Source organism: Pelophylax lessonae (genome assembly GCF_965119305.1).
Source record: "Pelophylax lessonae genome assembly, chromosome: 2".
Lineage (NCBI taxonomy): Eukaryota > Metazoa > Chordata > Amphibia > Anura > Ranidae > Pelophylax > Pelophylax lessonae.
In genome coordinates this window covers 288,522,766-288,538,775 of record NC_138769.1, presented here as the reverse complement: position 1 = coordinate 288,538,775, position 16,010 = coordinate 288,522,766, and the positions used below count along the sequence as shown (strand labels likewise).

The window sequence follows — 16,010 nt, the reverse complement described above, 5'->3', positions numbered from 1 at the left end:
CTTCCTTTGAGCTAGTTGAGTATCTGGAGCATCATAATTTGTGGGTTTGATTATACTCTCAAAATGGACAGAAAAAAGAGAACTTGCTTCTGAAACTGGATGGTCTATTCTTGTTCTGAGAAAAAAAAGATTATTCCATGTGAAAAAAGACACTGAAGATTTCCTACAACGGTGTGTACTACTCCCTTCTGAAAACAGCCAAACAGGCTCTAACCAGAGCAGAAAGAGAAGGGAGAGGCCCTGTTGCACAACTAAGCAAGAGGACAAGTACATTAGAGCCTCTAGTTTGAGAAATACAAACAAAATGCAACACAAAACGTCCACTTGTCTTCAGCACAACAGCATAAATAAAACATAAGGAAACACAAAGTTCATAAATGAGATTTAGGCCAAGGTTAGCACAGTGAATTTAAATATCCTCTATGATAGCAATCTGTAGTGACAGGTACTCTTTTTAAAAAAAATTGGGGTCTTTTAGACTCTAGATCTCTCCTCTGACCTTAACGCATCTGATCACACCAAAATTGGTGTGATAAAATACTTTCCCAATTTCCCAATTGTGCTGTTTATTTCTGACGAAATAGAAGTCATGAAATGCTCGTAGCTTCCGGTATCTTAGGCCATAGAGATGATTGGAGCCATTCTCATCTCCAATTAGCTCTATGGTTAGATAATTGAACCACCGGCTGCACTCTCGGGTTAACTGGTGGGGCAGGAGAGCCAGAGAAAAACCACGGAAGGCGGCTGTGGGGGGGGGGTCCCCTCCCACTGCATGTAAAAGCAGTCTAGCGGCCAATTATCCACTAGGATTGCTTTTACATGTAAGCCGACCGCTGGCTGTAGAAAACGATACCAAGACGATGCCTAAATCTGCAGGCATCATCCTGGTATAACCACTCAAAGTCCAGCAACATACCAGTACATTGCTGGTCCTTGTTTAGCATATAGTGTAGGTTTTTTTTTTTTTCATGCAGCCTGTGGGCTGAACGAAAAAAAAAGAGAACCTATCAGAAATAAGCACAGGAATAATGTGTAATACTACCCATCATTAACTGCCCAAACATCCACCCACTTAATTTAATGACGGGTATACACGACACTATTCCACGTATACCTAAATAGGATTTTAACTGCAGTGCTGAAATCAGAAAATCACCACAGCTGCTGCCAGCAAAGGTATTCATATATGCTGAGCACAAACACTGTTTGTGTCAGAATATATAAAATCAATGTGGCAGCCGACGAGTACCTGCAAGAGAAACAGGTCACAAAAGAATGAAAAACAAAGTACAGTAAAAGTACAGTAGGAAGAGTATAAGAACATAGAAAAATAAAAGAATTCAAAAACAGTTGTTGTGTCAGTCATTTTATAAAGTTTTTTTCTCGATTTGCAACTGCGATTTTCCAGCTTGGGTCTCTCAAAATGTCGATAGCTATCCAACATCTTTCGAGACCCTGTGTTTGTGTGCCCTACACTGTGTCGTGCTGTACCCTACACTAATACTCCACTAGTGTATGGTAGCGCTCAAAACATTCCCCGATGCAGAGACCAGGTTGGTCAGGACATTTTGGACAATAATAGCGGGTGTCACGCCTAAATCCGCGCCTGCTACAGACACGACATCTTCTTTGGGGTCGTCTTTGGGTAGGTGTACTCGGGAGGACATGTGAAAAATGCCTCTCATGCAGCCGGCTAACTGCATCTGGAAGGGGAAGTTGGGCAGGCATGCCTCCTGGGAATTCCCGGAAGGATCCAGTTCGTCCTGACGCCCTGTATAGGACAAAGGCGTTCAGCATAGCCAATTGGTTTAAATAAACAGACACTTTTTTTGTACCAGCGTCTGGCTTTACGGGCAACTAAATACGGCGCCAAAAGCTGGTCGTTAAGGTCCACCCCTCCCATATTTAGGTTATATTCGTGGACACAGAGGGGTTTCTCCATAACGCCAGTTGCCGTAGGAATTTGGATCGTCGTGTCTGCGTGAAGGGAGGACAGAACATAAACATCCCGTGTATTCCTCCACTTCACTGCAAGCATTTGTCCGTTTTCAAGCGGGCTCTCGCCCCCCGACTAAGACGGGAATTTACAAGCCATTGGGGGAAGCCCCGGCAATTAGGTCGCACGGTGCCACATGCGCCAATTTGTAATTCAGAAAGATGACTAAATATTGGCACGCTTGTCAAAAAGTTGTCCACGTACAAATGGTACCCCTTTCCGGATAAGGGTGACACCAATTCCCAAACTATCTTGCCGCTGCTCCCTATGTAGTCTGGGCAGTTGGGGGGCTCCACACAGCACATCTTTTCCCTCATAGACCCGGAAACTAACTGTTTAACCTGTGGCCCTGTCACACAGTTTATACAGCTTGACCCCGCACTTGGCACGCTTGCTGGGGAGGTACTGTTTCATAGAAAGGCGGCCAGTAAATTTAATCAGGGACTCGTCAACGCAGACAACTTGTTCAGGGGTAAACAAGGCTGCAAACCGCTGATTGAAGTGGTCTATGAGGGGCCGAATTTTGTGGAGCCGATCATATGCAGGGTCTCCCCGAGGACGACAGATTTCATTGTCGCTGAAATGCATAAATCGCAGAATTTGCTCATATCTCGCCCTGCACATGGAGGCAGAGTACATGCGCATATGGTGAAGTGGGCTAGTGGACCAATATAGCCGCAATTCACTCTGTTTAGTTATGCCCATGTGGAGGGAAAGGCCCAGAAAGATTTTAAATTTGGAAACAGTTATAGGTTTCCAGCCGAATGGTCTGGCAAGGGGCGAATTTGGGTTGGCGGCGATAAATTGTTGTGCGTATAAATTTGATTGATCCACAAAAGATCCGTAAAGATCTTCCATGAAGAACAGCTCAAAAAAGTTCAGGGGCGTAAAACCAGCTGTCTCCACGTGGATTCCAGGTTGGGCAGTGAATGGGGGAAGTACTGGCGCTGTAGAATCAGTGGGTTGCCAATTGGGATATGCCAGCGCATCAGGGAGGGCACTATGGGCTCTCCGGGCCTGTCATCGAATACGCGGTGGCTGCGGGCCACTACTCGTGCTAGCCACCGCACCAGCTTCAACTGCACTTATGGGACTCGCCACGTCACCAAGTGTTACTGCAGTGCTGGTTGTAGTAGGTCCAGGGTGTACTAGGCCACTGGTGCTTGCCAGGTCACCAGAAGGATGAGCAGCACTAGTAACCACACTCTGCTCCATATGAGCACCCTGCGATTCCTGCATCTCAACAACTCCAGAATGGGGCCGGGTACGCCTGGGTCTAACAGGGACCCATCCGTCGTCGGAGCTATCTGTCAGGGAGCCGCGGCCGTCATCAGGTTCGTATACTGACACTTATTCTGTCAGTGTAGCTTCCCCATCGCTATCATCTGACACGGCCAGTATACTATAAGTCTCCTCACCACTGTACTAACGTTTGGTCATTTTGGTAACTGAATTTCCCGGTACAGTAGTGCGACTCACAGGTAATAAAAGCACCTGGTTGTCAAGGACTATTTCAAGCGCTACCAAAAAAACTGCTAATGCTAGCAGGGATCAGACCTGTGTGTTGTGTTTTTTTGTAAGTGACAGTAATCTATTGATTACTACACTTGCCTGGGTGAAAGGGTTAAATGCAGGTGCTGGCAGGATTCAGTGCTGATCGTGCAAACACCGCATTTTGGGAACCCTAAACTATGGGGGCGCTAGTATAGTTCTGATCAGATCAGATATTGATCTGTTCAAACACTATACTAGTAATGGAAGTGTATGTGCGTGTGTGTGTGTGATAATCAAGGGGTTATTTCTAACTATGCGCCGGGGATCTGCGCTTTTTAGACTGACACTAACACTAGCTAATGTCACCTGTGTCACTAATAATAGTGATCAGAAAAAAAAACTGTACACTATAAAAGTGACACTGTGACAGGGCAATAAAGGGGTTAACTTGGGGTGATCAGGGGGGGATCAGGGGGTTAAATCTTTATGGGAGGGTGGCGGAGACCCTAAACCTCCTTTGGGATAGAAACTAGCTCGCTAGCGCAACCTCAAGTCACAATCACACTAATACAAAATACAGTAAAAACACTATATTACGTGTGTATTAGTGTGCAATGTGACAGGGGGGAAGGGGTTAACTGGATGTGATCAGGGGGGAATCAAGGGGTTAAATCTTTATTGGGAGGGGGTGGCGGGTATCCTAAGGATAAAAGGAACGACCGTAAGCGCTAAACCTGGTCACAAGTCACACTTATACGGGTATATAGAAAATGCTATATCCTGTATACAGTGTGTGTTGTGTCAGGGGGTGTAGGGGTGATCAGGGGGGGATCAGGGGGTTAAATCTTTATTGGGGGGTGGCGGGGACCCTAAACCTCCTTTAATACAGAAACGAAGTCGCTAGCGCTAAGTCAAGTCACAATCGCACTAATACAAAATACAAAAACACAGTATATTACCTTTGTATTAGTGTGCAATGTGACAGGGGGAAGGGGTTAACTGGGGGTGATCAGGGGGGATCAGGGGGTTAAATATTTATTGGGGGAGTGGCGGGTATTTTAAGTGAAAAAGGGTGGGTCGCAAGCGCTACACCTGGTCACAAATCACACTTATACAGGTATATAGGAAAATGCTATATGTTGTATACAGTGTGTGTTGTGACAGGGGGTGCAGGGGTTAACAGGGGGGGGCGATCGGGGGTTAAATGTGCCTATCTAAGTGTACAAGTGTGTGCTTGTGCAGTTACTTACAGCTAGATGTGCTCTCCTCTCACGCTGGATCCAAAAAGGATCATGGGAGGGGGGGACACATCTTTTCTGAGCCTGTGTTTACATTTCACAGGCTCAGCACAGGATGATTGGCCTGGACCTGATGACTGATCGGTTCTGAACCCAATTAAGCCATCGGCGGGAGCGCGCACGCGCGCGCCCGAGCGGCGGTGGCTAGTGACGTACCGATACGTCACTTTGCCTGGCCGGGGCTGACCGCCGCAGTATATGTACTTGCGGCGGTTGGCAAGTGGTTAACGGTGCAGCAATGGTGGAAAAGTTGGGGATGAACCTCCAGGATTAGCTAACTATGCCCAGAAAGGCTTGGGCTAGGGGACAGGGCCAGTTCTGTATGGCAAATACCTTATTCATTTGAGTTTTAACTAACCCCCCTACCCACAATGTACTCTAGATACACAATTGCACGCTTCTCGGGATTGATTGTGAGCCCTGCTTTTTTTCAAGGAGTCTACGACTGCCTGAACCCGGGGAAGATGGGACTCCCAATCAGGCTGGCACCTCCAGCGGTGCACTCTCTGAGCCCAGATGACTGTAGTGACTCCCAGGCGGGCCAGGATCTCTGCCTTCAGTTGTTCATAGTCTTTGATGTGCTCAGATGGTAGGTCAAAGTTGGCCTTTTGCGAGTCATGGATAAGAAAGGGGGCGATAATGCTAGCCCATTGGTCATGGGGCCACCCCTCTGAAGTGCAGTGGAGGGGTCTGGGTCTTTAAGACCCCTGATCCCTCCATAAAGAGTACCCGTCACTGCCTATTACTGTCACAAGGGATGTTTACATTCCTGATTACAGCAATAAAAGTAATCTGATTTTTTTTTTAAATGTTAAAAATAAAAAAAAAATTTAAATGAATAGAAAAAAAAAGTTTAACTACTTGCCGACCGCTCACTGAGCTGGTACTGCGGCAAAGTGGCTCGTTATCTTCCAGCGACGTAGACCTACGTCGCTGGATCCCGCCCCCTCTCGTCGGCGGTATTCAGACACAGCGGGAGTTGGGCCAGGGGAGGAGAGGCGGTGATCACCGCCGCTCTTCCCCGATCGTCGGGGATCGAGTGAGGAAATCCGCCCACTTGTGTAATTGTCTGTTAAAGTAACGCAGTGCCGAATCGCAAAATATAGCCTGGTCAGGAATGGGGTAAAATCTTCTGGTCTTAAAGCGGTTAAAAATACGCTCATTGAGGATTTTTTTGTCAAAGACATGTAGCTAAATACATTTTGGCCTAAATATATGACGAAAATTCAATATATTGGATATTTTTTAACTGTCAAAGTAGAAAATGTCAATTTTTTCGCAAAATTTTTGCTATTATCTTATTAATATAGCAAAAAATGAAAAGCGCAGAGGAGATCAAATATCACCAAAAGGAATTTGCTCTATTTGTGGGAAAAAAAGGACGTAAATTTTGTTTGGGTACGACGTTGCATGACTGCGCAATTGTCAGTTAAAGTCGCGCAGTGCCAAGTTACAAAAAGTGGCCTGGACGTAAAGCAGGAAAATCCTCCAATGGTAAAGTGGTTAAAGCGCATCCGTCCCTGTGTGCTCACGCCTGAAAGAAAGCCCATACGTAAGTCGCTCCCGCAAATTAAAACGGTGCTCAAATCACACATGTGAGGTACCGCCACGATCGCCAGAGTGAGAGCAATAATTCTAGAAAAAGACCTCCTCTGTAACACTAAAATCTCCATAGGTGACAATTTAAAAATGTTTAACGGTTACCATTTTAAAGTACTGTAAATGAAAATCATCTTTCACAATATACAAAAAAACTGGGCTAACTTTACTGTTTAGATTTTTTTAAATGCAGTAAAATGTTTTTTTTCCAAAAGAATTGCGTTTGTAAGAAGGCTGCACAAATACTGCGTGACAAAAATTATTGCAATGACCGCAATTTTATTCTCCAGAGTCTTTGCTAAAAAATATATATATCTAATGTTTGGGGGTTATAAGTAATTTTCTGGCAAAAAATACAAATTTTAACTTGTAAACAACATGTGTCAGAAATAATTTTGGTCCTTAAGCGGTAAAGGGACTATAAGCCGAACACTGGTGCCACATAGCACTCGTCCAGGACCCATCCTTGGCGTCCTGTACACATCGTACACAAAAAGGCTCAGTTTATATTTTATGCCTGTCAGTTCTATGCTGTAGATGTCAAAACTGGCCATAGAGCTCCCAGCTCATATGAGTAGAAACAGAGGGGGAGGCAGCAGATATCCTTGCCTTGTGCCACAAGATATTGGGAATGAGGTGGAATGTACCTGGAGTTTTACAATATATAGTAAGGTGCGACTCAAGAATACAGAGGCCTCTAGGCAGGGCTGGGAGAGAAAACAAGTGTCTGGTGGTTAGCCATCTGTCCAATGTGTGTCCTCAATGGTGGCTGGACGCTTAAGGAATAGATATTGGTTTAGGGGTCCCAGGGAAGAAGGCTATATTATGTGTGTGAGGTAACAATCCAAAATGCATACAGGACAGCAGCAATTCCATCAAAATTTAAAAACTGCCCTGGGCATGTTTTATACGCAGGAGATAAAAGTGCAGAAAGGTCAACTGGTGATGACATTAATGGAAAAAGTGCAGAAAGATCAACTAGTGATGACATTAATGGAAAACGTTGACTTAAGAGGGTGAGATAGGTGACAACAGAGGATTGTGTCATTAGGTAGTCTATTAAAGGTAGTGAGAAATGAGCATGGGCATGGGACTCATGTTGGTGCACTCTTGGTTGGCGCAGCTTGCTCTTGGCTGAGCCATAGCTTAGTGGAGCAGCTCCTACGCAGATCTGCAAACTGGTGGTGGCCCTTAAAGTTAAACAGGAGGCAAAAAGGTAACCCCAATCTGTAGGGAGATGGTGGTGGTAACCCCAATCTGTAGGGAGATGGTGGTGTTTTAAAGTTTTTAGGTGTGGCTTTGCAACTCTCCTCTTCACAATGACACTACTTGTCTTTCGTGTATTTTCATATATTCTGACATCACACCCAATGATTTCACAGGTGCTGCTTGCAATAGTCATTCTTTTGAATGATAATAGAGGAAGTTTACGATAATGTTCCTGGGGGTTTCAGATGTTGTTTTTCTTGTTAGGGCCCGATGAAACCTCTCTAACCTCTAAGCATTCATTACTGGGGCTAACACCTGGAAGAGAGGAATTGAGGTGGAAAATAGGTCCATTACTGTATTTGGCATGCTCTGATGTTGCTATGCATCCAAAACAGGATACATTACTGGGTCTTCATTACTGGGTCTGCAAGTGGTAAGCAAAGACTTCCAATCGCTGAATGTGGAGAGTGGAGACCAACAGGACCTGTTTTCTTTGCCTTAAATCTTAGAATGGAATAATGAGTTCTCCTTTTTGAAGGCCTCCAGATCTCTCTTGTAGCCCTCTATGTCCATTGTCATGCGGGCTATGCTACCCAATGTCCCTTTTCCCTGACCTCCTTCAAAAGCTTTCTGTGATTTATTTGGATGTTTTTTGAGCCACTGCCTAAATCTGATACACTCCAGAAAGTAAGTCTTTTTTATGGATTGGGTTGGCTGTAGGTTCTTCCTTGTGAGGGCTGTTGGACTTTGGCTGTTCTCAATGGTCTTCTACCTCACTGCTTTGCAGCCACCATCTTGAATTACGCACGTGCCAATGCTCCTTCTATCAGTTTGGCTTTAGACTTTTTTCTGCGGGCCAGCAGAAAATGACATGGCCTGGTAACTCTTACCTTTCTTCTCAAGTCTATCACCATGTGGCTGAAAATGGCTGGCGGATTGAATAAATGAATTTGCCCAAATGCTTCTGATGACTGCAAGGCTAGCTTATAACTTTTCCCAATTTCTTCTGATGACTGCAAGGCTAGCTTATAACATGTGTATCGTTGACAACTGTGTGCATACAGCCCTCTTTATTTGAAATAGTAGACTAGATAAAGAACAAATGTAAAAAGAAGCCAATTCTACAATATGCCATTACCATCTTGCAAAACTATCCTTAGGAGTATAGTATGTCTACTCCCAGGGCCGATCCTGGGTGGGTGAGCGGGGTGCACCGTGCCCAGGCGCCGCGTGAGGGGGCGCACATAATCCTCAATCTCCCACAAGTCGCGGGAGTCTCTCACACAGCGAGGCTGCAGAGAGGGGACGGAGCCACTACATCCTTTGTAGTCCCGGCTCACAGGCGGAGTGATATCAAATGCACTCCGCCTGTGAGCCGGACAGAGGAAGCAGCGGCTTTGCTCTCTACTGCAGCCACCTGCTTTCTTTGTAGGGCTCCTCCTCTCACAGGAGGAGTGCATTTGATATCACTCCGCCTGTGGGACCGGGACTATGGAGAAAATAGAGGTGCCGTTCTCACAGTGACAGCCGAAGCTCTATCGGGATATCACACAAGAGCCCAGCACCACAGAGACCGGCACCACAGAGCCCAGCATACCACAGAGACTGGCACCACAGCCCAGCATACCACAGAGACCGGCACACCACAGAGGAGCCAGGAATCAGGACCAGCAGCCAAGAATCAGGACCAGAAGCCAGCCCAAAGGCCCCAGCAGCCAGACCCCAGGACCAGCAGTCGAAATACAGGCCAGCAGCCCAGCCCCAAAAAACCAGGACCAGCAGCCGGGAATCAGGAGGACCAGTAGCCAGACCCCAGGACCAGCAGGCCAGCCCCAGCAGCCAGACCTTAGGACCAGCAGCAAAGCCCCAGAAACCAGGCCTCAGGACCAGCAGCCAGCCCCAGTACCCATTATTTAAGGTAAGTGAAGTCTGATAGTCTTGGGCTTGGGTATCAAAGTTCTATTAATTAATATAATATAATGTTTATTTTTCTATTGTTCAGTGACACTCTGATTTTAGAAAGAGTCACCTCCAGCCCCCATGAGAGACTACATTAGAGACTCTCCAATAGGCAAAGAGAGGGCCTCTGTAAGATAAACCCCCTCCAGGTCCCATTAGAATCCATTGTAGTCTCTAATGGGGCCTGGTGGGGGGGTCTTTCTAACACAGACTTTAAAATGCACACAGAGATGACCTCTGTTCGAGAGACCCCCCTCCAGGTCCCATGATACGACCCCATTGTAGTATCTAATGGGGCCTGGTGGGGGCTCTTTCTAACAGACTCTCTAACAGAGGCCCTCTCTGTGTTCTTTGGAGAGACCCCCCTCCAGGTCCCATTAGGAAAAGGGGAGGAGTTGGTAAGATGACCACACCCACGTGGGGGCGCCATAAATATTTCTGCACCCAGGCGTCTGTTACCCTAGGATCGGCCCTGTATACTCCCAATTTAAAAAATAGAATCTTGATGTAAACCATTATGTACAATGTATTTCTAGCGCACAATTATCTAAAGCATTATGTACAATGTATTTCTAGTGCTCAGATATCTAATGAACAGCTTACTCCTAATGATGATCGAACTTCATTGAGTTGAGAAAATACACGGCCACCTTCTTCAGGACAAACTCTCTTTAGGTCCTCACGGGACAATTCCAGCAACTGACCACCATTCAGAATTCCTAAGGACTTGACAGTGCTGAAAAATTGGAAACATGAAGGTTATTTTAAAGGAGGATGTAAAAGTATGTAATAGCATTTAAGCAAAAGTTGGACACCTATTTTTACAAAATGTTTAAACATTAAAATGGATTTAACTTCTGTTCGTTTTTTTCCTTCATTTTTTAAAAAGGGATTCTTTTAGAATTGGAATATGGGATCTGCTATTGCTAACCTAATTTTAAAAATCATCAATAAAGAATTGTAAAATTAGTGTTTGTAATACAAACAATGAAAATAACAAAAAAATAAACACATTCCCTCTTCGTGGATAGCAGAGCATCAGATGATCTCAGCACACCTAAAGTTTCCACTCTCTTCAATGGTCCCCCTGAGATATCTGGTATATCAGAAGAGAGTGGACACTTTATTAGGTGTACTGAGATCGTTTGATGCTCTGCTATCCATGAAGAAGGAATGTGTTTATTTTATTTTCATTTTTTGTATTAGTTTTTTGTAAGCCTTAATGCCCTATATGATTTGTGGCTTCGCTGCAATATAGGTGATCATAGGTTTCCTAAATTTTGGGATCTATTGCCCCTTATGGTATAGTGATATCCATCCATAAGCACTTTCTAGACAAATCCTAATTGTCCTTTGCTTGGGTTCATTTTTTTGGAAATGTTGCTATATTATATATATATATATATATATATATATATATATATATATACACACACTAATTAAGTAGGCTCGTATGTCCTTTCTGCAGACCTAACAAATTTTACGTGAGCAAAACCCAGATCAATCTCCTGAAGAATCTATGTATGTATAGTGAAACATGTCAAGGAATGACTGGATTGTTTGCTTGATTGTTTTGAAAACGTTGCCCTTCATAAGGAATTTTTTTAATATTTATACAATAAAATTTGAATGATTTTACCAATTGCCATTTATTTCTAACGGCACCTTAAAAACCCTAATTTTGCAATTCTTTATTGATGGTAATCCTTTTAGGGTGTGGTGCAATTGATTCTTGGCACACTCATCTACATGTTTAGAATAAGCATTTTTAAAATTAAATATTTACTCGTTTTACACTTATCCCTGCTTCACTGCTTAGTGAGTTACTAACCTAGAAAAAGAACATGCATATTGAGTATCCTGACATTATGCATATGTTTATTAAAGATCAGTTACTTGTAGAGGAGTGCCCACAATGCTCAGATGCAAGCTCCAGACCCTTTAGCTTCTTTCCCAATAACTCCCTGTGTTCCTGGACACTCCCAGGGAGGATAAGTTTGCCAGCTTCACTCCCTCAGTAGCTCAGAGAAGCCAAACCTGATAAGCCAGAGGTAGTTGGGGCAACTGATCTATAGCCCATTGAGAGGCTCTCCATAGTCAGAACTGGCATACAGGCAGCTGGGCCAGAGCCTATTTGCATGCCGCTTATCCAAAAGACCCAACTGCTGTGAAGAGCTCCTCCCCAACTGCTTCCACAGTACTCCTATTCCAGTAGGGTGTGGTTTTTTCTATGGGCCAACTGTTTGCCTCTGTTACCAGAGCTAGTTTGGACTTTACTGTGAGAGACACTATCTATGAGGATAATCAAAAGTAGCTGTGTTCTGTTACTGAAGTTGTGATTCTGTGATGTTTGAGGGTTTTACAGACTATGCTTTGCAGCCATTATACCCTTAATGAGTCAGAGACAATGCTGTGAAGAGTCCATGTTTGTGCAGATTTCATTATTCTGCAGGATATGCATGTTTTTTTGCCATCCTGAACCTGTTTTGCAGTATTCATTCATTTTTTTTACCTGTTTGCCAAATGAATAGACCGAGAGTTACCTATAACTTATAGTTTACCAGATTACCCATTCTATTACCCATTCTATTAAATACTGACAAATTTGAAGGGGAAAAAAAAAAAAGAACAGTCCTTTAGTATGTCCCTTCAAATATAAGTCAGCTTAGATAGCTCTTATTCTTTAGTCCTAGTATTTTTCTTGCATGATTAATAATGTATTGGGCTAAGTATGGTTAATAAACACCAATACTTACATCCTTGAGAATCCCCTATTTTTTAACCATGCTGACACATCTTCTGGGGCTGAACTTGGTTCTAACGATGTCACTGACTTTTCCGGCAACTGTAGTGCAACAAAACATAGATACAGTTTTCTGTAGCAAACTACCAAATTCATTTGTTTAGTCATTTACAGCAAACACATTTAGTCATCTGTATACCTGTCCATTATCTGTGCTCTCCAGTATGTTGCTTGGGATGAAACCCCTGTGCCCCTGCAAATTCTCAACCAGCCACCACTGTCTGCTCTGATCTAGAACCTGCAATACAATAATATACTGAAGTGGGTTACATTCTTCTAAGCAAAGGAAACACCCATGCTATAAGACAGTGATTTATCCTGGCATATTCAGTAAAGCATTGCAAAGTGAAGAAACTTTTGATAGGCAGGTTAGAATTTTTGTAGTAAGGTTAGGTCAGGATGATTTTTATTGGTTGCTGTTGATTACTGCACCTTTTACATCTTTTTTGGCCACTATTTCTTGCTTCCTTTTATTCCAAGTTACTCCTGTGTCTGTTACTATAATTCTTTGTTCCGTGAATGTATATATTTATTTTACTATAAAAAGAACAAACAGGAGGGTGCAAATACCTAGTGCATTACCATGAGCTTTTATTGAACTAAAATGCAAACATCATTTGGGTATTCACAAAAGTTATAATCAGGCAGTGTATCAGACCTGACTGCTGCCTTTGATGCTGTTGACCACTGGCTCCTTCTCAAAAATCTCCACTCCCTTGACCTCCAAGACTCTGCTCTTTCCTGGCTTTCTTCCTACCTAACACACCATTCCTTCAGTGTTGCCTGCAACTCCGTCTCCTCCTCCGCACTTCCTCTTTCTATAGGGGGCCCCCAATGTTCTGCCCTTGGATCCCTTCTCTTCTCCATCTACACTTCCTCACTTGGAAGCCATGGGCATTTATCAAGTAACCAACACCATCTCTATGTTGATGACACCCAAATCTATCTCACTACTCCCACCTCATCCCTTCAGTATCCTGTCATATGTCAGTTAATAAGTTAGTAATGTAAGTATTAATGTCACACCACTACCTCTACCTCAAACTCACTCTTTCTAAAACTAAGCTCATAATATTCCCCCACACCCGTGCCCTCTCCCCTGATTTCTCCATGAAGCTCAATAATACAGCTATTAGGGGCGTGTCCTAGCAATTGTGGAGTGAGGACGCTCTCTCAGGAGCTCTGCACGGATCGGGCTAGGGAACTGCACATTACCGCCAACAGAACTGCATTTTTTTTCATGCCAGGAGACTACCGGTGAGACCGGGGGACGCAACATAACATACTACTTCTTCCGCCAACACCCGGCTTAGTCTCCCGCTGCGATTCCCAAGATGGTGCCGCCACACACTAACTCCTCTGGCTAAGCCTCTACTAAGAATACCTCGCTGTTATAGGCCACAGCCGCCGGAGATACAGCAGCGGCACCTCACCATAGTTACATAGTTAGTGAGGCTGAAAAAAGACACAAGTCCATCCAGTTCAACCTATGATGTGTGTGTGTGTTTGCTAACCGTACATTGTATACCCCTGTATGTTGTGGTCTTTAAGGTGTCCATCCAATAGTTTTTTGAAACTATCAATGCTCCCTGCTGATACGACTGCTTGTGGAAGAGAATTCCACATCCTTACTACTCTTACAGTGAAGAACCCCTTACGCACTTTAAGGTTAAACCGCCTTTCCTCAAGTTTTAGTGAGTGGCCACGTGTCTTATTGTATTCCCTTACTCTGAATAGTTTGTTCCTTATGCTAGGGTCGCCAGTACAGTATTTGTACATTGATATCATATCCCCCCTCAATCGTCTCTTCTCCAGAGAGAATAAGTTCAGTGCTTGTAGTCTTTCCTCATAGCTGATGTCCTCCATTCCCCTAATTATTTTTGTTGCCCTTCTCTGGACTTTCTCCAGTTCCAGCACATCCTTCCTGAGGACCGGTGCCCAGAACTGGACAGCATACTCCAGATGTGGCCGGACCAGAGTTTTGTAGAGTGGAAGAATAATCTCTTTATTTCTGGAGTGAATCCCCTTTTTTATACAACCCAGTATTCTGTTGGCTTTGCTTGCAGCGGCTTGGCATTGCATGCCACTTCCAAGCCTGTTGTCTACCAGTACCCCCAGGTCCCTTTCCATCCTAGACTCACCCAGAGGTTCCCCCCCTAGTGAGTAGCTTGCTTTCTGGTTACTGGCCCCCAAGTGCATTACTTTACATTTTTCTACATTAAACCTCATCTGCCATGTAGTTGCCCACCCCGTTATTTTGTTCAGGTCTGCTTGCAAGATTTCCACATCCTGCATAGAAGATATTGGCATGCCTAATTTAGTATCATCTGCAAATACTGAGATTGTACTAGATATCCCCTCCTCTAGATCATTTATGAATAAATTAAACAGGATTGGTCCCAGGACAGAACCCTGGGGGACCCCACTTTCCACACCCGCCCACTCAGAGTACTCCCCATTAATCACCACCCTCTGGACTCTCCCCTGGAGCCAGTTCTCTATCCAGGTACTCACCTTATGGTCCATACCTACCTTCCTTAGTTTGTACAGTAAGCGTTTGTGGGGAACGGTGTCAAAGGCCTTTGCAAAGTCCAGATACACCACATCCACAGGCTTACCTTTATCTAAGTGGCAGCTCACTTCATCGTAGAAGGTTAATAGATTGGTTTGGCATGAACGATTTTTCATGAATCCATGCTGATTACTACTTATAATACCGTTTTCATTACTAAAGTCTTGTATGTGGTCCCTTATCATCCCCTCCAAAATTTTGCAGACTACTGATGTTAGGCTGACCGGCCTATAGTTACCCGGGATATATCTCGGCCCCTTTTTAAATATTGGTACCACGTTGGCTTTTTTCCAATCAGCTGGCACCATACCTGTCTGTAAACTATCCTTAAAGATCAAGAATAATGGTCTGGCAATCACCTGGCTGAGCTCATTAAGAACCCTTGGGTGCAAGCCATCCGGTCCCGGGGATTTATTTATGTTAAGTTTCTCTAGTTTAGCTCTAAGTCTATCCTCTGTTAGCCATGGCGGCACTTCCTGAGGTGTATTATTTAGTTCGGCCTTACAAGCTGGGTTCGTGTAGCCCCCCGATTCCTTTGTGAAGACTGAAGAAAAGAAATTATTTAACACTTCCGCCTTTTCTCTGTCCTCTGTGGCCATTTTTCCTTTATCATCTTTTATGGGGCCAATGTGTTCTGGCCTCGCTTTCTTACTGTTTATATACTTAAAGAACTTCTTGGGGTTCTTTTTACTCTCCTCCGCTATATGTCTCTCGTGTTCTATTTTAGCCGCCCTGATTTCATCTTTACATTTCTTATTACACTCTTTGTAGTGCTTAAATGCTGCCAATGACCCCTCAGTCTTGTATTTTTTGAAGGCCTTTTCTTTAGCTCTAATATACATTTTTATGTTGGAGTTTAGCCACCCAGGGTTTAGTTTTGCTCTTTTAAATTTATTTCCCTGTGGAATGCACTGGCCCACCCCCTTGTTAAGTATGCTCTTGAAGCACTCCCATTTTTCCTCCGTGTTCTTTGTTCCCAGGGTTCTATCCCATTTGATATTTTCTAGCAGCGAGCGCAGTTTAGGGAAATTGGCTCTTTTGAAATTCAGTGTCCTTATATTACCCTTGTGTTTCCTATTA

At 44.1% G+C, this 16,010-nt stretch overlaps 1 protein-coding gene across 1 annotated transcript in view; it reads right to left on the bottom strand.

Moving 5' to 3' along the window:
* Positions 1-16,010, bottom strand: part of EPS8L3 (EPS8 signaling adaptor L3) — a gene marked incomplete at its 3' end in the record, with an annotated part of 344,360 nt that overhangs the window by 32,864 nt on the left and 295,486 nt on the right. Inside the window, exons 17-19 of the mRNA XM_082246387.1 lie at positions 12,498-12,596; positions 12,312-12,400; positions 10,159-10,291 (exon numbers count right to left, since the gene is read on the bottom strand). Coding sequence (XP_082102513.1) covers positions 10,159-10,291; positions 12,312-12,400; positions 12,498-12,596 — 321 coding nt within the window. The remainder of the gene's footprint in view (positions 1-10,158; positions 10,292-12,311; positions 12,401-12,497; positions 12,597-16,010) is intronic.